This window comes from Peromyscus maniculatus, chromosome 14, assembly GCF_049852395.1.
Source record: "Peromyscus maniculatus bairdii isolate BWxNUB_F1_BW_parent chromosome 14, HU_Pman_BW_mat_3.1, whole genome shotgun sequence".
NCBI lineage: Eukaryota > Metazoa > Chordata > Mammalia > Rodentia > Cricetidae > Peromyscus > Peromyscus maniculatus.
In genome coordinates this window covers 75,648,265-75,670,072 of record NC_134865.1, presented here as the reverse complement: position 1 = coordinate 75,670,072, position 21,808 = coordinate 75,648,265, and the positions used below count along the sequence as shown (strand labels likewise).

Below are 21,808 nucleotides of genomic sequence, written 5' to 3'. Positions count from 1 at the left end.
CCATTCAGTAAATTTCCTACAGTTATAGATTAAAGACATGTTTCATTGTGCTGACGCCAGGAAATGTTCACGGCTTTTAAACCAAAGCCATAGACTTTTGCTATAACACCAAGATGTAGATCTGTTCCAGTTGTCTTACAGATACCTGCAGGTTCCTGAGAAATGTTCCTGGGGAATGTATCAAGAAATCTGGTCTGATAAAATCTATCAGTCTCCAGAGCCCATTTTGACCCCACCCATATTCATGCATATTTTGCAGTTTCACATCTCCTGCCAGACTATGCCAAGGCCAATGAACAGGGGGTCCTCCAGATATGCCAGCTCCTGCACCAGCTCTGAGGATGCCAAACACCAACCAAGGATGCTATCTGGGTGAATACTGACAATTTAATTTCACCCACATGCCCCCTGATAAAAATTCTGTTATGAATAGAGACATTTCCACCTCCAGAGAAACAGCAGATGTGATGGCCCCTGTACTACTCCTAATTTGGTGTGCCACTCCCCCAAGCTCCTGGAACATCATTGCTGCAACCGACCATCTCAGCTCCTTCAAGGAACAAATGCCTAAGATTGCCATGCTTGAGATCTCCATGATGACAGCTACCTGAATACTTCTTCACTCATACCTCCCACCATGCACAACCCCAACTTCCCCATTCCCCCTTCACCCTTTGTCAGCAGGAAGCAATCTCAAGAATTCAGCGGCCTCATTCTATCCAATTTGCTAACCATAACTCACCTTTTTATAATAATCAAAACAGAGGGATGTTAATATTCTGACCCATCCCCTTGAAGACCAGCCCATTGTGCTGACAACATCTTCCATTAAAGCCCCCTTGAGAAAAAAAAATCTCCTCCAACCTACCTCCCCACCCTCACCAGAGGTAGTGCACACCTCTCTCTTTCTCTCTTTCTCTCCTCACTCCATTTAATAGTAAAACTTGCCACATGAACTTTGCATCTTTGCATGCAGCTGGTCTTAGGCAAGAAGGACAGAGCAACAGTGGTGGCCATCGTGGTCTCTGTGGAGTGAGAGAAAGAAGGGCAGGAAGGGGGTCTCCTGCCTAGGGGAGAATCCACTGTGAGACAATGCTGTCATGTTGAAATGATACACATGAGATAGTTACTGACAACAATGCTATTAAGACAATAATGGTTTAAGTATTTTTAATTAACGATAAGACCAAGAGTGGCGTTATACCTTTGAAAAGTCTATAGGTTCATAGTTCATGTGTTTCCATTCGTTTGGCTATTTGTCCCTGTGCTTTATGCAACCTTGGTCTCAACAATTCTCACTCATATAAACCCTCCTCTTTCTTGCCAATTGGACTCCCAGAGCTCTACCTGGGGCCTGGCCGAGGATCTCTGCATCTGGTTCCCTCAGTCATTGGATGGGGTTTCTAGCATGACAATTAGGGTGTTTGGCCATCCCATCACCAGAGTAGGTCAGTTCAGGCTGGCTCTCGACCATTGCCAGCAGTCTATTGTGGGGGCATCTTTGTGGATTTCAATGGGTCTCTCTAGCACTTTGCTTCTTCCTATTCTCATGTGGTCTTATTTACCATGGTCTCCTATTCCTTGTTGGCCCCCAGCTGGATCAGGCCCTCTGAATAGGTGAGACAGTTGATTGGCTTGATCTTTTTGGGAGGCATCCAGGCAGTGGGACCGGGTCCTGTGCTCAGTGCATGAGTTGGCTGTTTGAAACCTGGGGCTTATGCAGGGACCCTTGGCTTAGCCTGGGAGGAAGGGACTGGACCTGCCTGGACTGAGTCTACCAGGTTGATCTCAATCCTCCAGGGAGTCTTTGCCCTGGAGGAGATGGGAATGGGGGGTAGGCTGGGAGGAAGTGGGGGAGGGAGGAGAACAAGGGTATCCATGGCTGATATGTAGAATTAAATTATATTGTAAAATAAAATAAAAAAGAAAATGTGGAATCCCAAACAAAAAAATAAAATAAAAAATAAAGGTGTAAAAATGTCACATTAAAAAAAAAAAAAAAGAAAAAAGAAAAGTCTATAGGTGACCAAGCTCAGGGAACAACATGTTTAAAGGCAAAAAACACAAAGACCATAATTTACATAAAAGTTAGATGTAGGTCAGATTAAGTTAAAATGTTCTTTGCTGGCAGAGCAGAGTACTAATCTCAATCATAACATAACAAATATTTTTACTTATACTTTAATTTATTTATTGTGGTTTCCTTTACTTATTCTGGTCGATTCATCTGCAACATGGATATGTCAATGGAAATCTCAAATACATGTGAAGGCAAAGGTGACTGTGGGTGGGGGAACAGAGAGGGCTGAGACCTGTGTGAGCAAACACAGGATGAAGTCAGAGCATGAAGAACTTAGCTTAGTCATTTCAGTGTGCGCCTGCATGTTGACTTCTGACATGACAGTCCTTACTCTCTCTCTTGGTCCTAAGGACTAAGAGAAAGACTGGTATTCTCATGCATCTCCTGATGCAGAATAAACTGTCCCCAAATGCACAGCTTGAAACAATAAGCATGGATTATCCCACAGTGTCAGGCACCCATGAGGAGCCAGGCTGGGTGGTACTTCCTCAGGACTTCTCATGAGTCACACTGTTGGCTGAAGATTTGACATATGCTGGAGGTTCTATACCCAAGTTCACTCTCATGACCATTTTCCTTTTCTTTTTCCACTAGTGTTATAAACTGACTTAAGGTCTTGTTTTTGCTGCACCCTACTATGTAGCTAATCCCTAGCATTCTCATGGCTTTTGGTGGGAAACCTCTCTAGGGCAACTCAAAGGATTGCTCAGACTTAACTTCTGAGGGGAGAAAAAGAGAGGTAGAGAGAGAGGTAAAAGAGGGGAAGCAGAAGAGAAAGAAGGAGGCAGGGAAAGCAGGAGAGAAAAGGAGGAGGTGAAGGGAGAGGTAAGGAGGGAAGTCAGGTGGAGGTGGCTTGGGAGAGACCTTGGGAAAATCTGCCAGAGCTGAGGCTGTACACACTTGAAATCTCAGCACTAGAAAGTCTGAGACAGGGAGACCAGGAGTATGAAGACAGCCTGGGTATGTTAGTTGTTTTCCTTGTTTCTGGATTCCAATACCTGAATGAAGCACCTTGAAGTTAGAAGGATTTCTTGGTTCCTTGGCAGGACAGGCAGGGTGGGAGGCTGAGTTTTGAACTATGCTGTCAATGGTGGATCAGCATGTCCCAACTGAAGGATCTGGAAACACAGATCTTGGTCAGAACTCAGCCAGTTAAATTTCTCTTGCTCGCAGCTACAGTCGAAAGTTGATCATTGATCTCCCAAAGCAGTGTCACTAACAGAAGGACAAGAATTCAAGCCCCCAAGCCTCTCAGGATCGTTTCACATTCAAACCCTAACATTTAACAATGGAAGAGTCTCCTTCCAAAACCAAAACTGAACAAAAACCAGTGGGTAAGAGGGAAGGGTACATCTTTCTTTTCATAACTCAAGCCTGTGTTTGCCACACCAACTCCAGTGTCGTCCGTGTGACATGAACAATTATGTCAATAATAGTGTATGGGAGATACTTGTCTCATGGGACCAAGCTCCCTGGAGGTCCCTGGCAGAGTGCCCGTGTTATGCCTCCTTCTCGAAGGAGACGTGTTTCACAGATCATGAGCTCTCTGGGCTATGGGTTCTGTATAACTGCTTTTCTGATAATGTTCTAATTAATCTATAAAACACAGCCAAACTTAATGAATGCTTGAGTTGTGAACTGTGGAGGAAAGGGGAAGCTGGACATGGACCTTATTTAGATATAGCAGAATGAACTATTCCTTAAAGACCTCAAGCCTCAAGCCGCTAGATAATAGAAAGTATAATATCTTAGGTACTTCCAGGGAATGAACACTCACCCACTAGGAATCCTTTAGGAATCCCAACTAAAGTGATTTATGGCAGAAAACATCTCATAGGAGGCAGATGGTGGGCCCCTCTGTTTAGGAAGTTCAGCATGGGAAACTTAAGGACTACAGCAGAACCCCTTCCCCTCATAGGTGTAAAAGTACAAGAGTCTATATTCCAGCAGGTAAAAAGGTTTTATATTAGAGGAGATATATGGTAAAGAACTGAAGAAATACTTAGGGAGGATATGCAGCATCAAAATTGGCTAAATGGGTCATGAGAACCAGAAAAGTAAAAATGAATAATAAACTAGGGAGCGGCTGAGATAAAGATGAAGGACACAGCTGCAAGAAGCCTACACAAGTCTAGGGACTGTACTAAGTTTAAAAAACACAGACTGCTCTTTGGGTCATAAAGTTCTTGTGAGTGAAAGGATATGTCTAGCGCCGATTAATAACTGTGTGCTTGATGTTTTTTAAAGATGATGTAATTGAATTATTGCCAAGCTCTTGTTGTTCCCTGTATGACTTGATAGTTTTCTTTTCTGTATATAAACTACTGATTTGCAGAAGTAAAATTGCAGCAGATTCAAACCACTTTTGAGTGTGTTGTCTGTCTGTCAGTCGCCGAATCCTTGCCTTCCTGACTACCCAAGCCCTGATTCTCCTACGGTCGTGGTACTCCCGGTGGGCCAGTCCGTGGCATGTGTTGCCCTCCCTGTTTGCTGCCCCCATTCTATCCATAAGAAGAAAATGATAACTGATGCCCTCACAGAAAAGCCACCACTGTGGTGAAGAGTCTACCTGGTTCATTGATGAAAATCTCATGGTTGTGCAGAGTGGAACATTGCCCTAGAGAACTAAATTATCTTGGGTTATGACTTAGTCCCCATAAATACCCAATCATCATTGAACATTTGAAGTGAATGGGCCACTAAGTTTCAATTGTTAGTGTTCTCTAGAGGAACCAAAGTTGTAAAATAAATCTATATAAATGAAGGGGATTTATTAGGATGGTTTAAATGCTGTGGTCCAATTAGTTCAACAATGACTGTCTATCAGTGGAAGGTGAAAGAATGCAGTAGTTGTTCAGTCCACGAGCTTAAATGTCTCAACTGGTCTTCAGTATATGCTGGAATCCTGAAGAATTAGGCTGTGATGCCAGTGAAGGAATGGACTTGCCAGTAAGAGTGACAGCAAGGAGGGAAAGAGAGCAAACATTCTTCTTCCATGTCCTTTACATAGTCTCCCAGGAGAAAGTGTGGCTCAGATTAAAGGTGAATATTCCCACCTCAAAATACTCAGATTAAAAGTGCCTCTTCCCACTTAAAATCATTTGATTAAGAAAAATTTCCTCACCAAATGATGGTGTCCCATGCATTGAGTCCAGTACTCAGGAGGCAGAGATAGGTAGATCTCTGAGTCTGAGGCTAGCCTAGGCTACCAAGTGAGTTCCAGGATAACTAGGGATACACAGAGAAACCCTGGCTCGACTCATAAAACAAAACAAAACAAACAAAAGAGACAAAGAAAAATTTCTCACAGATGTACCCCACTCCATGAGTTTTAGTTAATTCCAGAGGAAATCAAACTCAAATCAATAACAGATATCACAAGTCCACACACTGTCAACTTGACAACTGATCATATCTCATAAGTCATGTTTAGCTTCAAATTGAAAATAATATCCAGCACTTAGTTATGTCTTATATGGCTTTAACTGTCCCAGGCAAAGTTGCAAAAGTATTATATATCTAACCAGATCATAATTATACCAAATATGATATAACTATCATTCATCTGACAACAGATTCATTCTTAAATTTACAATAGGTGGCAATGTTTCTTGGTATTTTTAGCTGTGTTCCTCTACTACACATTCTGCATTTCCTGAACACTCTGCAAGCAGCTCACCAGGTCTTTGCTCTTTCCTGAAGAAGTGACCTATGCCTTCATGCCCTTGTCATCCTGACTGGATTAGGTTGTTTTTGTTTCCCATGACTTTAATCTCAGGACATGGTAACACTAAGAGACATCCTAAAGGATCACCTGATCTCTAGACACAATCTTTCTTGCCTCCACTGTGGAGAAGCAATCCAGTTCTGCTTGGTAATGTGAACCAATCACTCCCCTTTAGAGACTTATTCCATTCTTAGACTGTTGGATAAAAACCATCTGAAACACAAACAGGTAGGTAGAAGTCTGAGCTTTCAGTTTAGTGGGTTGTTTGTTGTGTCTCCTGGCAGGAGAAATCCCTGACTCTAAAACCAAAAATTCTAGGCCAGCAGAATTTAAAATTTGGGAATAGGAATTAAAAAATATCTTCATAGTAGGTACCTGGGGTGATAGTGATTTGAACTCTTCACTTTTCACCTCTTAACTCCTTTGCCTGTGGATCACAACTAAGAAGAAAACATACCACACAGTGGACAATGATTTGAAGCATGTATCACCTTCTAAAAAACGCTTCTCCAGACATCCAGACTGCTCCCACCTCACTGGTACTATAACTGTGTCTCCAAAAGACCATTCCATCTCTCTATCAGAACAGCTGCTTGAGGATGCTGTGGAATGGTAAGGCCAGGGGAACTCCTGACTTTGGGTCCACTGTTACATTCTCTGGCTGGGAAATGAGTTCCGTGTCCAGGGGTAATTCTGTGTGGGGTACCATGTTGGTGGATAAGTCATTCTGTAAAACCACAGATGATGGTTTTGGCAGAAACATTACATGCAGAAAGTCAAATCTATAACCAAAATAAATATCTACTACTGTAAGAAAAAAAGCATTGTTCATTCCATGGATAAAGTGGCCCAATGCCTGCCACCAGGTCCTTGGCTAGTTATCCAGGAGTATGGTGCCATGTCTAAGGCTTAGTGATGGTCTGGCTGCTGGAGGATCTGGCACCCATTTGCAGATAGAGCCAGGTCAGCCATGCTGAGAGGTAGTCCATGTTGTTAAGACCATGTGTAAATACCATCTCTATTACCATGAACACTTTGTTCATGGCCCCTGTGCTAGCTGGTCTTACGTTAACTGGACACACAAACTAGAACATACTGAAAGAAGGAAACCTTAATTGAGAATATGCTTCCATGAGATCTGGTTATAAGGCAATTTCTTTCTTTCTTTTTTTTATAGAACAATAAACACCTTTATTACATGCGCTATGAATGATGCTTTATTTATTTGCCTTTCCAGGCTTTGATCTTCCTCAGATAGAACTCCAGCTCCTTGCCTTCTAGTGCATAGCCGTCTTCTCTGCCACACTGGCCTGGTCTTGAGGCAACACAGGCAAGAAGCTTGCCCTGCTGGAACTGCTCCTCAAGAAGACTGCTGATTCTTTTTCCTTTCATCATATTTCTTTTGGATTTTCTTTGATCGTTTTTTGTTTAATATTTCTTCCTCTTCAGGAGTCAGCTTGGCCCTTTTCTTGTGGCCCAGGGGCAGCGCATAGTGAGACTCATACCACTGTCGGTATGGTGTGCTGTCGATAAGCACGATGCAGTTCTTCACCAGGGTCTTGGTGTGGACCAGCTCATTATTGGATGCATTGTAGACAACATCAATGGTCCTTGTTTTCTGAGTACAACACTCAGAGCCCCAGGAAAAGTTTCCTACATCCAATCTTAGGGCACGGTACTTCTTGCTGCCTCCTCGGACTCAGACTGTGTGTATACAACGAGGGCCAATCTTCATGTTGGCAGCAGGCCGTCCCAGCTCATACTTCTGCTTCTTGTGGTAGCGCGTTCTCTTACCCCTGGTCTTGTAGCGCTTGTGCCAGTTGTCTCGAGGATGCCCATCACTCGGCGCTGGCTGTAAAGAGGACATAGGCAATGTCTTAATTAGTTATTGCTTGGGTAGTGCCCAGCCCATGTGAGTAGTGCCATCCCTGGGCTGGTGGTTCTATAAGAAAGCAGACTGAACAAGAAGGGGAAGGAAGCCAGCAACAACACCCCTCCTCTCCCTGGCATCTGCATCAGCTCCTGTCTCCACGGCCTTTCCCTTTTGAGTTCCTGTCCTAACTTCCTTTCATGATGAACAGCAATATGGACGTGTAAGCCAGATAAGCACTTTCCTCTCCAAGTTGCTCTTTGGTCAAAATGTTATGTCCCAGCAATAGAAAACCTTAACTAAGACAACTTGGTAACTGTCTAGTGTGGTACTGCTCTGACAGCCCTACTATTGCTTGAGGAGGCTTGTGAAGGACTTCAAAACTTTGTGGTAGAAAAAACACTGAGTGTTGGGAGCTCAGTGGGATGTTCTCTGGGATCTCGGTAGAGACAAACTTTAAGAGAAATGTGGAGGATGGGGGCCTGGCATGAGATGTTTCTGAGGGAAGTTTAAAGACTATATCAGCACCCACAGAGGGGCCATGTCCTAGATTTCAAAGCTGAAAGGAGAGGGACTAAGGGCTCCAGGTTCTGATGAGCTTTAGGAGGAGGTTGGTCATTGCCAGGAGAATCTGGTGAGCATAGCAAGAGGCACAGAGGGAGGAGAGAGAAATGAGACGAAAGAAAGCCTGAACATAGAGGGTGTCAGACCACTTGCCTGTGCATTGGCAAAATTTAACCAGATCAGTGAGAATCAGGTAGTTGAATGTGTCATTTACTTCCCACAGAGACTGACTGCCAAATTTGTATTACAGCCAGGCCATATTGCAGAAAAAAATAGGTAGTGACACTTACTGAGATCTGTAAGTGTGAGGTTGGAAAGAAACTTAAGGATAGAAGCAAGTGGAGTTGAGGAGTCATGCTTGGAATGGAAAAATCCCAAGACTGATCAAGTGAGAGAGACAGAGCAAGCAGGAAGAAAGACAACCTTGAAAGGGCAGCAGTAGAGACTTCAGAGTGAGAAGGAGGTGGGAGAGACTTAGAGAAGAGGGCGGAGGAATCCCACCAGGAGAGGGATACCGATAGCACAGGAGCAAAGGCACAGGGAGGGATGCAGTGAGTGATGCAGGGACAGAGTCTCTGTCTGAGGGTGTCGCCATAGAGAACTAGACTCCTCAGAAAGATGCTCAGCCTCCCAGTGAACAGATGTCCCTTTACAGAGGATGGGGTGCCCAGGAGTAAATAGGGGAGCTGCCTGATGAACAGCGGGACTTTTGTCCCATACACTTCCGGAGTTCAGAAAGACAGAGGGAGAGCAGGCTCCAGTGATGCAATGAGACAGACAGACACAGAGGAGGAAGTTCCAAAATGTCACTTAAGCAAGCAAGGGTGTGGAAGGACCCAGAAAGGCTCCCTGGTAAAGTCTTGCTCAAGGTCAGAGAATCTGAGCTTGCTTTACCTAGCAGGGCTAAGTAATAGGATGATTTGGCCAATGGTGTAGTTACAAGGTGTTTTGAAGGGTCTATACCTGGTTGTATATTGTGCTTTGATCTTAATGGGGGATGTCTTTTGATCCTCCCCTTGCTGAGGTATAAAAGTCCCATCATGATTAAACTCAAGGCAACTGGATATTGACCCATGGCCCTCTTGAAGCTTTCCTGTGTCTCAGTCTTTCTCTTCATCCAGCCCTATATTTCAACTTAAACTTCCTCATTCCTCATTCTTCCCCACAGGAACCTTTCCACAGATAGAGATGGTCTCCTATAGGGGTGGACAGAGGAGTGGGCACAATAGGGGGATGTCTTAGAAAGGGTTTCTAATTCTGTGATGAAGGAAACACCAAGATTAAAAAGCAAGTTGGGGAGGAAAGGATTTCTGTGTCTCACATTCTACAGCACTGTTCGTCATTTCAAGAATTCAGGACAGGAACCCAAACATGGCAACCTCCTGAGGTCAGGAGATGATGTTAAGGCCAGGAGGGGTGCTTCTTTCTGGCTTTCTGTTGCTGGATCCTACTGGTTGCCTCAGGAGAAGGAGTGAGAAGGTACAGCATTAACAGCACAGACACCAGGACTCAGTTGAAGACAAACAACAAACTTCTTCTTTTAATAACAGGGAAGGCCTTTTACACCCTCCTCTCAGCACCCAGTCTGGGTTGCAATCTGCTTCCATTGCATGGTTGTCCCTCATTGGCTGGACATGATCAGGAATTCTGAGAGTGCCTTTTACTAGGCCCCCAGGCAGACTCCAGATTGGCTCATTTGAATTTCATTATGTGCATGCCTTGGCAATTGGCCGTAGCCAATTTCCTCGACCCTATTGGCATGTCCTACTACAGAGTCTTTAGCATGGTTTGCTTAGCCTGCTTTCATACAGAGCCCAGGACCACCAGGCCTGGGGTCACACCATCCACCATGGACTGGTCCTCCCCATCCACAACTAGTTAAGAAACTTCTCTAAGGTTGATCCACAGTCTCTAATTATGTATGCATTTTCTCAAGTGAGGTTCCCCCCTCTATGATGACTATAGATGATGTCAAGTTGACATATATCTATCCAACACAGTGGAGAGAGAAACGGCTGGAAAGGCAGACTCTAAAATTTAGACTTGAATACTAGGCTGGGTTAGGGAGAGTGGCAGGATCCAGCAGACAAGTGATTGGCACACAGGAGTGTTAAAAACCAAGCACTTCCATTCAGTTAGAGTGGATTGGGCCCTTTCAAAAGGTGCCCAGGGCTCTCTCCATGGGTACAAAACTAAATGTAAGCCAGTGTGGGGAAAAACAGAGATTTATTGAGGATTAAACTATCAAGCTCTCTCTCTCTCTCTCTCTCTCTCTCTCTCTCTCTCTCTCTCTCTCTCTCTCTCTCTCTGAGGGATGGTAGAGTAAAAAAGCAAAATGGTAGAAAAGAAAACAGATTTTATAGGATAGCAGGGTAGTCATCTTTGAACTGATTCAGGCTGTCTGGATTGAAGGGCAATTGACTGCTCTTGCTGAGGTAACAGATGCGTGTGGGAAGGTTAGGGTGGATCCTGGCCAACAGAAATGCACCATGAATGATTTGCTTCTCTGAAACACAGAGACCTTCTTTTAGGCTTCTGTTTATTCAGCCAAAATCCTTCTTGTTAAGATCAGCACCTCCATTTCAAGGACAGCAGCTTTGGACCTCACCTGTGCCTGCTGAGTCTCTAACCACACTGTTGACACAAACACCACAGCTCTTCCTAAAGGGCCTAAGAGATAATTTATTCTGGAGCCATTTTGAGTGGCAATGATCTGAAAACACAGACTCACATTAACCAAATTCCATGTTCCAATGTGGAGGCAGGCTCATGAAAACTTGATAGCTTAACAAAGAAAGAAAGTCACAAACTCAGGCAGGTTTAAGAGAACCTCAGAGAGGCATGTACATCAATATGGGGGAGCTTCTCCACAGCTCAAGATGTTATCTGCTGGCATTCTTAGCTTTTGAATTGAAGCTGGTTGTCTGCTAAGTGAATAGACTCTATTGTCACAGGGTTAGTTCTGATACAGGGAGGAAACATGGCTGTTCCAGAGAGGCAACAATTAGTCCTTGAAGAGGTCATTAGCTTCTGGCCCGTGGTGTTCCCATCTCTCTACAGTACTGAAATTCAGATCAGCCAGGCAGGCTCTGCAGACACAGATTCCTTTAGGAGTTTCCCTTCACTGCCAGACAAGGCAGCTTCCCTCCAGAAGTCTGTGATCCAAAGAGGGGAGATGGAGTCTCTATTTAAATATCCAAATGCTGCTTGATAAGATGGTTACACAGACACAGGTGTAGTTTGTCTATTTGCCTCCAACTACTCTCCAGTTCCACACTGATCTTTGAATCATTGGAGAAACAGAAGCTGCAACCTTGAAATCTAGTGGCAGTCACCTTATTGATTGGACCACAGTGAGAGGTGTTTCTGCTAAAGAGATGTTCGAAATTCATGTTACCAGAAATCATCTTGTCTGCCCACTTCCAATCTTATCTCAGAGCACACCTTGTATGTGCCAGCATTTCCTAAGAGGTGGGAGATGGTGCCGATGTGGATAAATAGGCATCAGTGTGCAGTAGGAGAGCAGCACCCCAGGAGAACAGCAACCCCAAATATCAGGACTCATCTAACACTGATGGTGGGAGTTGGCTTCAGCTCTCCAGGTAATGCCCAGGATTCCTTCTCTGTGGGGACAGTGGAAGGAGCCTTTCCAGGACTGTGGTATTGGCAATTACCAGGTTTGGAGATGGTGAGAATGTTCCTGTGGTATGGGGTTAGAGTACATTTCTGGGGTCCATATGAATCTTCTCTCCAGTCAGGGTCATCATATATGTGGCAGATGTGGGTGCCTTGAGCTATGCTCCTGGAGAGTAAATGGAGCCTGCTCCTTCTGACCCTGCACAAGGAGGAAGGATCGAGACCTTGTCTAGTCTGGGTGCTGCTGTCATAGCTAAGGGGAGACAGGACAGTTATTGCAGAGTCCCTCTGGGGCAGCAGACTTGGGATCTGGGACCCCAGTTCCCCAGCAGATCCCATGGCCACTATGAGGGGCACCATCCTCTCATAGTCAGGAAAAGAAGACAGCCGCTCAGGCAAATTTCCCCTGTACAAAGTGACTAGCCTGTTTTCTGGGGAAATAATTTTGCAGTAGAATATAGCTGAATGCTTTACAAAGAAATAGATGCACCGTTCTGACAGTAAACAAAGGCAGCTGAAATCCATGACACTCTGCAGGCATGTCACAGGCCTGGGCACATGTGGATCAGCTTCAACACCTCCCTCCCCTGCTCCCTCCATTCTCCTCCTACACTCTTCTAGTCTTCTCTCCCCTCTGTCTTCCCCTTGACTCCCTCATCTGATCGTCTCCCTCCTCCTGTCCTCCTGTCCCCCTTTTCCTCCACTTTCTCACTCCTCATCCTTCCCCACCTGGTCCTCTCTCCTCTCTATCCATCTTCCCCATCATCCCTTCCCTCTAGCATCTACATTCACTTTGAAACTAACCTATTCAGTGGACAGAGGCTAAAGTTTGGCTTCCATGTTTACCATGACCTCAAGCTTTCAAATGTGGTCTCTAGCATGCTTGTGATCCCCACTCCAGGTGTGTATGGAGGAGATGGTTCTCTGAACATTGCCTATAAACAACCACACATTCCCATAATAAGCCAGACACATTCACTAATAACACAACCTAGGCCACTCACCGGGCTGCCCTGAGAGGGCCACCCATTTGCTTTCTACCACCACACAGCCATCCTGACAACCAAAATGAAATCTGATCCTGGTGTGAGAAACTGGGACACCATTCAGTTTTCTTCCTTTCAGGAAGCCTTTCAAGCCTGAGATAGAAACCACCCTCTGTTATCCTGGCAGAGCTGAAAGTACCTTCCTCTTTCAATTAACCCACCTCATGTCCAGAAACAGGAACCAGTTGCACCCCAGAGCAGTGAGATGTCATGAACTTGTCATCTGTAGGTTGGAATGCCCCATTTGATGCTAATTCAAGGTTCCTTCACTGAGTCTTGACTAGAATTTGGTGATGGCAGATGGGGCACAAGTGCAAATGAAGAGTATTCCCTGATTTTTAAAGAGTCCTTATGCCAAGATAGAAAGGAAAGAAGAAATTAAGATTTTAGAAGGCTTTTGCCCATCCCCAGATCTGTCTCTTTCTTACTTTGTGACCCTGGAATATCTCTTCATTTCTACAATGACATACTTCCTGCAACAAGACCACACCTATTCTAACAAAGCCACATCTCCTAATAATGCCACTCCATATGAGCTTATGGGGGACAATTGCATTCAAACTACCTCAAAAGACGTCCCTCATTCAGCCTACTCCAGCATTTCTGAAATACTCCTACATAATCCATCTGCTAGAGAACCTATGTCTCTAGGAGGACTCAGGTGGTCTGGGACTTCTTGAACTAAGGAGCCTGGCTACCCTGTCTTAAAAGGGAAAAGTGGAATGCCCCATGACTACTGAAGAGCCTTTCACACATTCCTATGCAGGACCTCTCCCTGAGCCTTTTCTGTAATGCTCCATTTGAACATGGAAAAGCAGGGACTGAGGAGAAGCCATTAGTGAGAGGGAGGTGTCAACCAGGCAGTGTTCTGTGTCTAGTGTCTGGCTGATTAATGGAATTTTAGTTTGTAAAATTAGTAGTCAAGGCAGCCTCTGGGGTCACAGTGCTGAAGACACAATCCTGGGATAAGGAGTCTGGGATTAGGGATCAGGAGAGTTTGAAAAATGAGTTCGAATTGCAGTGGGTAAGTGTTCATAGGGAGACATCCAGATCCCATACCCACCAAAACCTGCCTGATAGACCAAGGAGTGAGGCAAAGGCCCACAGAATGATTCCTGATTAAAAAAAAAAATCTTGATGTGGCTAGATCTGGGGTGGATTTGCGACTCTGGACTCTGGATAGGCCAGGGCAGATGAGAGTAGGCTCTGAGACTATAGACAGAAAACCAATTGGCCATGGACAGAATAGGATGGAGGACAGAAGACAGGAGTCCAGGATGACCACAGAGCAGCTCTGCTCTGAAGGGAGGGGAAGCAGAGTGATGGCCTGAAGGATTAGACTGCAGGGCTTGGCTCTCTATGCTGGACCAGGACCTAAACTCCAAGGCTGCTTGACCCTGAGGTGGGGATGTGTGTTTATGCTGCTGGATCCTGAGCACAAGAAATTGTCAAAGTACCAAGTTGTCCAGGGTGTATTGCAGATGGTCACATGCACTTGGGATGTGGGGCAAGTCTAAGTAGGATATTTTTTATTTATGGAGGTGAACATAGCTCATGTAGTTGAAGAAGACTCATTACCCATATCTTAGTCAACCAACTATGGGATCCTGGTAATCCAACTCTGGGGAGTCGCAGATCTCACCAGCTTCAATCTAAACCCACTCATGGCTCTGGGAATGGACTTCAATTAAAGTGGTTCACACTGATTGGCACCATGGACAGATCACTGTGTGGGAGAACACAGTCTCTCTTGTCCTGTTTCTCCTAAAACCTGTCCCACAAGACATTGCCTTCTAGATATGGCTCCTTCTAAGGAAAAAGGAATCCTCGACTCCCCAAGCTCCAGGCTCCCCAATTTCAATCTTATCTCTCTGTTACACACCCCACCCTCAGATCCCTGGCTGTTTTTCATGTAGGGAAGCTTTAGTTTTGAGTTCCCCTTTCCAAACCAAGCCTGTGGATCACTTCACATTCATAGTTCTACATCTGTCAGGGTTATTCCTAATCTAGATTATGCAACCAGTAAGGGACACTCTGTGTAGCTGAAGATGGATTGATTCCTGTCAAGAGTGAGAACTTGGAGCAGAAATAGGGTGGAGGTGGAGTCCCTCTGCTGATGGCACAATCTGATGACCTGCTCCACATTTAGGGAAATGGAAGAGGCCCTTTGATGCTCGTTTCACTTTTGATTCTTACTTCTACTTGGACAAGAAGAGGACTGTGAAGGTGCCTATGATGAAAATTAAGGACTTGACTACACCCTACTTCCGGGATGAGGATCTGAACTGCTCTGTGGTGGAGCTGAAGTACACAGGCAATGCCAGTGCCCTGTTCATCCTCCCTGATGAGGGCAGAATGCAGCAGGTGGAAGCCAGCTTGCAACCAGAGACCCTGAGGAAGTGGAAGGACTCTCTGAGGTCCAGGTGGGTATCCATAGGAACCAGAACATCCTGTTGTTGACCTGAGGCCCAGTTTCCCTGTCCCTCAGAGCCTCACTAGTACCCAGTGTAATGGTTGGAGAGTCAGCAGGGACAAGAGGAGTGAAAGTGAATTTCCATCTTCTTACTCAGTAGTTTGGGGCCACATTTTACTGTCATGTTGTTGTTCACAAGTTGATGACATCAGCTAGAGCAGGGGCTGAGGATTCCTCTGTGTCTGACAGGCTGTAATTACAGGGAATCTTGAATGAGTTTTGAAAGGCAAAGTGAAGTGAGGCTGAGATGAGATCAGCTCTGAGTCAGCTCTGCCCTGTGTAGCCATCTCATCTCCTCATCACTCATTCATTCACTATTCATGGGATGATGACTTGAAGACCTATGTGCTATGCTCAAATTTAGACCCTGAGAGGGTATCAGAAACTCAAGAACAAAATTTATTACCCTTAAGGATTCATCTTATAATGAGGAAGAGAGAGTGGGGACATGAAAATATAACTGATCATTATTTGATTAGTTAAATGTGAGCATGAGTGAGATTGAGAATTTGGAGGAATCAAGGATAAGGAAAGCTGGAGTTGGATGGAGTGAGCAATTTTAACTAGAAGGATCCTTAGATGAAGTCTGAGGGTCCACATGACAGGGAAGGACTGCATTTTCTGGGTCTGGGAGAAAAGCATTTTAGATAGGGGAAAATTGGTACCAAGCTTCTTTGCCTGCCCCTGTAAAGCATCTTATGCATCAATGGATTTTTTTTTTTTTTTGGTTTTTCGAGACAGGGTTTCTCTGCATAGCTTTGCGCCTTTCCTGGAGCTCACTTGGTAGCCCAGGCTGGCCTCGAACTCACAGAGATCCACCTGGCTCTGCCTCCCGAGTGCTGGGATTAAAGGCGTGCGCCACCACCGCCCGGCTTTCATCAATGGATATTTAATGCAATAGGAAAAGCAAAATCATGTGATGTAGGCCCAGATGGAAAGAGGGCTTCTCTCTAGTGAATGGGCTGTGTGTGATGTGCCCTAGCTACAATGTCATTTGAGAGGAACACAGTCCAGTGAGGCTTATATTTCTCTTTTTCATTCTCAGGAAGATCAACCAGCTCTACATGCCCAAGTTCTCCATCACCACTGACTACAGCCTGGAGAAAATCCTTCCACAGCTGGGCATCAGGGAAGTCTTCTCCACACAGGCTGACCTGTCTCGGATCACAGGGGCCAAGGACCTGAGAGTCTCTCAGGTAAGCCAAGACACACTGGGTGGTTCTCATTGGTGCCTGAATGAGGATGGTGAAGGCCATGTGCTGTGCAGGGGAATGGTAAATGGATAAAAAAGCCTGCATTTCTGAGATTCCTCCATCCCAGCAGAGCTGGGTTACAGCCTAAATATTCCTGCTGCATACCATGCAGTCAATTCCTCCTCTACCTCCTGAACATAACTTCACCCTGGAGCCAGGGGTGGAAAATAGCCTGTGCTTAGTCTTCAACAACCATAGACACCAACCTGTGCTGTATGTGGATGCTACCCACAATCCACTGCAGGGCAAAGCATTTCAGCCTCAGCCTTTTCACTGCAGAGCTGACCCAGTACTTCTTCAGTAGCACACAGAATGGCAGCAGTAAAGGAAATAACAAGGGGTGAATGGCAGTTGGGATGAAAACATTAAGAATAGGAGAGAAGATGCCGTAGAACCCACACTAAATTCCCAGTTGCACAGCCTGACAATGTCTAGTGTTCTGTCCAGTGCTCACTCAGAGGCCTGGGCTCAGATCTGTCCCAGCAGGGCATGGAGTCTGAGAATGAGAAGCCATGCTCAGTGCATTGAGGTTGTATGTCCCAAGGAGACTGGAACAGGAGGGATGCTGAAACCTGCTCTTGCTGCTAGCACACTGGCTGTTCACTGTGGGTCTTCTGAGAAGAAGCCTGTGGAGTAAGGACTGGTGTTGCCTACACCAATCCTCCAGTTTGTCATGAGTTTGAGAGCAACACAGATTCTTAGAGACTGAGCAGACCTAGGCATATCTCATCTCACACCCTGAGCAGAGACTTGGAAACACAAGGGGTAGAGCTCACTGCAGGAACAAACAACTTCACCAGCTGCTGAGGCCAGCAGTAGATGTTTCCTTTAGGAATTTCCTCTCCTAACCTCCCTGGTCTCCAGTGAGTGATGTCTTTCTCCTACAGGTGGTCCACAAGGCTGTGCTGGACGTGGCTGAGACAGGCACAGAAGCAGCTGCTGCCACAAAAGTCATGGCTGTGGGATCGGCTCTAATTTTGAACCCTCTGAGAGTGTATTTCAACAGGGCATTCCTGATGATTATCTTTGACACAAATACTCAGATTCCACTCTTTATGGCCAAAGTCACAAATCCCAGGGGAAACTAGCACTACCAAGAAGCTTCAGGTGAGGCTTCTTCCTGAGGGCCAGAGATTAAGCCTGTATGTGGGTCTCAATGTGCATTTTCATTTCCATGCTCTGATTGGCTGTCGCATGTCTTGATTGTCATGTGACTTATTGTATGACTCAAACATGCACAGGACACTTGGACAGTCAGTGTCATGCTCCCAGTCCTCCTGGCAGCACTAGTTCATGTTCCTGAGCCTGAAATCTGTCTTTGTGGCTCCTCCCTGCTCCCTCTCCTTATCTGCATCTACCCAAAAGCCTGGGCCCTGGCAGTAGACTCGGTCCCTATCTAGGCTCAGGTTATGTCTTCCTTCAGCTTCTGCAGGCTTGATAAAACTATGCAAGCTTATAGTTCAAACATGTGAACCTCAGCCCCAGCACTGAGAAGGCAACCTGCTGCCCTGAGTCTATTTCCAGAAACTGGGGCCACAGTGTGCCCAGTTCCTGCCTCATACTTTTCCTCTTCTAGGCTCTGCCACCCATTGGCCCTTACATGGGCTCCTGACCCTTCCCACATCTGGCACAGTATTGGATCCCTTATTCCTGAAGCTCATGGAATAGATTGGTCAGTCCAGCTTCTTTTCCCCCAGTACACAAACCTAGGGCAGTGGAGTCCTTTTCTAGGGTCCCCACTATCCAACATCACACAACAGATGGACACGTCCACCTTCCTTATGCAAAATGCATGGCTTTGAACAAAGGATCAATAAATATGTAACTGCACAGGAAGTGTTCAGGCAGTGTTCACTCAGCTTCTGTTGGCAGGGGTGGGCCCTCTAGTGACCAGGGGGTAGTAGAGATTGTCACTCACACTCTGTGACTCCTGTGATGGACCTCTGACCTACATGTTATTTTCAGTCCTTCTTATAGATGAGGAAAGTGAGGCACAGAGAAGCTTAGTCATTTCCCATGACCCCACAGCTAGACATTATGACTGGCAGGATGTTCTTCAAGTGTCCTGATGTCAGAAGAACAGTTTTCACCAAGCTGGGGTTCTGTGCACAGGCATCACCATGGTGGTGTGCAGGTGGATCATAAAAGAAGGCTCTGGATGCTTTCTAGAGAGCTCCCAAAACAGTCTATGGATCATGTGACCTATGTGTTGAGATCAGAGGAGGGTGAGAAGGTGGTCAGATGTCCAGAAAGAATGCTTTGGGCAAGGCACACAGCAATCAAGGTATTCCTAAGAATCATGGGTGGGGGTTAGGAAAAGAATAAACAGTCACCAGATGTTAAAGAGCCTGGACCTGTGAGGATTCTCAAATGACTGAGAGCTACAGGGAGCTCTGGAGGGGTGAATCACTGTTCCTGTCTTCGGAAACTCATAATTTTGTGTGGCTATAAAGCAGAGAACTGCTCTGGGCAAATGTGGGGATTGACACTGAGTGCAGTTTCAGGGAACATCAGGCCACATCTGGAGAGGAGAGTAGGTGATTCAACTCAAGGATTATCTGCTTTGGTGCTTAGATAGGGGACCAGAAAAGGCCATGGTGGATTTAGGTTGGGGTTCTGGGTGTCCAAGGAGAATATGTGAGCCTGGAAACACTGCTGGAGGCCTGCACACAGAGAGAAGGTTGTTTATTCAATTTGAGACATACTTGAATCTCGAGGTTGCTAAAAATACACAATGAACAGGTAGACAGGTGGTTGCAGAAAATTACAGCCTGTAGGGTCACACACAGGATTTTCTTCCGCAGTGTGCACCAAGGTACCACTCCATGAAGACTACGAAGCAGGAAGAACAGGACCCAGGTATTGAAAACAGCCATGTCCAAACAAATCCTATGTGTCCAACAGTCAGTCAAGGCCCTGCAGTGGCCACTCCATGCACTCCATGAGCACTGACATGTCTCACCTGCATCTCTGCAACCTTCCTGGCTCCAAACCAGGTATCTAAGGAGCCTGGTGCTGAGTACATCTCAGGCTGCCTATGAGCTGGATCCAGAAGTTGTTGGCAATGTCTGAGTCCACCTCTTAGTGGCGTCTAGGACATAGATGTCAGGGTTTCATTTTGCCCATTCTATGAGAGTTCCTCCAGGATTTGACCACCAAATGTTGCCCTGGTAATAAACATCCTTCAGGGACAGTCTCAGTGTGTAATTTAGGTAGCTGACTGTGGAGGGAGAAGAGGGTTACAGTAGTGATCTCAGACACCTGTGCTCCAAACTGAGGCCAGAACAAAGTATTTAATGGTAGCCACTTCTGATGTGAGAGTCCCCAAGGTATAGCCACTGTAAACGGCCTGATTTGCAGATCATAGCATGACTCCAGGGCCTTCTGAGAGAATGCTGAGCTGCCATCCAGCTGGCTGCCTCCATCTGTTTTCTGTTGTTACTGAGGCCACAGAGCAGACAGAAGATAGAGGGGTGTGTAAGTTAGCCTTATGTCTCTGGGACAGCACATCTGAGATAACCCACAGAGGGAAGCAAAGGTTTGGTTTGATCACAGTTTCAGAGAGTTAAGGCCAGAGTCTCCTGGCTTCTCTGCTTTGGGTTTGAGGCAAGTCAAGCTTTGTGCATCTAAAGACACTATCAAGAGGAAGAGGGCTGGAGACATGGCCAGGTGGGTAGAGTGTTCCCACCCCACCCCCCAAGCATACACATAAGGGTCAGATTTTTTTTTTTTGCCCTGAAACAAAAGTAAAAAAAGCAAAGTGTGGTAACATGAACATGTGATCCCATCTCTGGGGAAGTGGAGACAGGTGGATACCTGGGACTCTCTGGGGAGCCAACCTAGGCAATTCAGTGTGTTCCAGGCCTATAAAGAGACCCAATCCTAAAATCAAGGTGGATGAGGAGTAACAGTTGAAGTTGACCTCAGACCTTCATGTGGATGTGCACATGGATGCACACATACACATTCACAAACACACAGAACCACATAAAGTAAGTCTTCAAAGAGAAAGAGAAGAGGGCTAGGGAGTTAGCTTAGTGGTGGAATGGTGACTTGGATTACATATGTGAAGTTTAGGGTCACCAGTACTGTGAGTGTGAGGAGAAAACCCCCAGGATGAGGGGAAATATCTACCGCTCAGGTATCTGTACCTAGAATTCTGATGAACTCAAACATTTGGATAACAAAGCCATCCTTCACACCACCAGAAGTCTGTACCCTTTTTTATCTGTTACATTAGTGAGTCCTCATAGCCAGGCTGGGTATGGGTCATCAGGTACCAATGCTTTGTTGATGAAGAGAATGGACATCATTCAGCTGGTCTGGAGCACGCTCCAGGCTTGGCTCAGTGTTAACATGTGTCTAGCCCTGGGATCCTCCACAGTAGGCAGTCAACACCAGGGCTCACCTCCAAAGATGCTGGTGAGGATGCAACAGGGTCTTAGGCGTAAAGGACAGAGCATCAGCGGTGACCTTTGTGGTCATGTGGGGAGAAAAAAGAAGGGCAAGATGGAAGGCTCCTGCCTAGGGAAGAATCCACTGTGAGACAATGCTGTGATCTCGGAAATGATCCACATGATATAGTTATTGACAACAATGCTACTAAGTCAAATAATGTCTTAAGTACTATTATTAATTATCACACCAAGAGTGGGCTTATGCCTCAGAAAAGTCTGTAGGTGCCCAAATGGAAGACCACAGCATGTGTAAAGGCAAAACCCACAAAGACCATAATTTACATCTAAGTTAGATGTAGGACAGATTAATTTGAAATATTCTTTCCTGGCAGAGCAGAATATTTATCTCAATCATAGAATGACAATGAATGCTGACTTGTAGTTTCTTTGTGTATTGTGGTTTCCTTACTTACTCTGGTTGATTCATCTGCACCATGGGCGTGTCCATGGAAATCTGAAATACATGTGAAGGCAGATATGACTGTGGTGGGGGACAGAGAGGGCCAAGAACTATATGAGCAAACACAAGATGGAGTTAGAGCATGAAAGACTTCTCTTAGTTATTTCAGTGTGAGCCTGCATGTTTTCTTACATGTCTGCATCTGCTGGTGCAGAAGAAATTGTCCCTAAATGCACAGCTTGAAACAATAAACATGGAATATCTCACAGTGTAAGACACCCACGAGGAGCCAGGCTGGGTGG

The 21,808-nt window shown here is 45.6% G+C and overlaps 1 protein-coding gene and 1 pseudogene across 2 annotated transcripts in view; one reads left to right on the top strand and one right to left on the bottom strand.

Annotated features, from left to right (window-relative positions):
• Positions 1-18,479, top strand: part of LOC102917436 (serine protease inhibitor A3N-like) — a 30,449-nt gene extending 11,970 nt beyond the window's left edge. Inside the window, exons 3-5 of one of the 2 annotated variants that reach the window (XM_076551307.1) lie at positions 15,073-15,346; positions 16,442-16,592; positions 17,537-18,479. In XM_076551307.1, coding sequence (XP_076407422.1) covers positions 15,073-15,346; positions 16,442-16,592; positions 17,537-17,737 — 626 coding nt within the window. In that variant the 3' untranslated portion in view covers positions 17,738-18,479. The remainder of the gene's footprint in view (positions 1-15,072; positions 15,347-16,441; positions 16,593-17,536) is intronic. The other variant, XM_076551306.1, reaches the window with a different exon arrangement.
• On the bottom strand, positions 6,998-7,674 carry LOC102918060 (small ribosomal subunit protein eS8 pseudogene; annotated as a pseudogene).
• Positions 18,480-21,808: the final 3,329 nt, after the last annotated feature.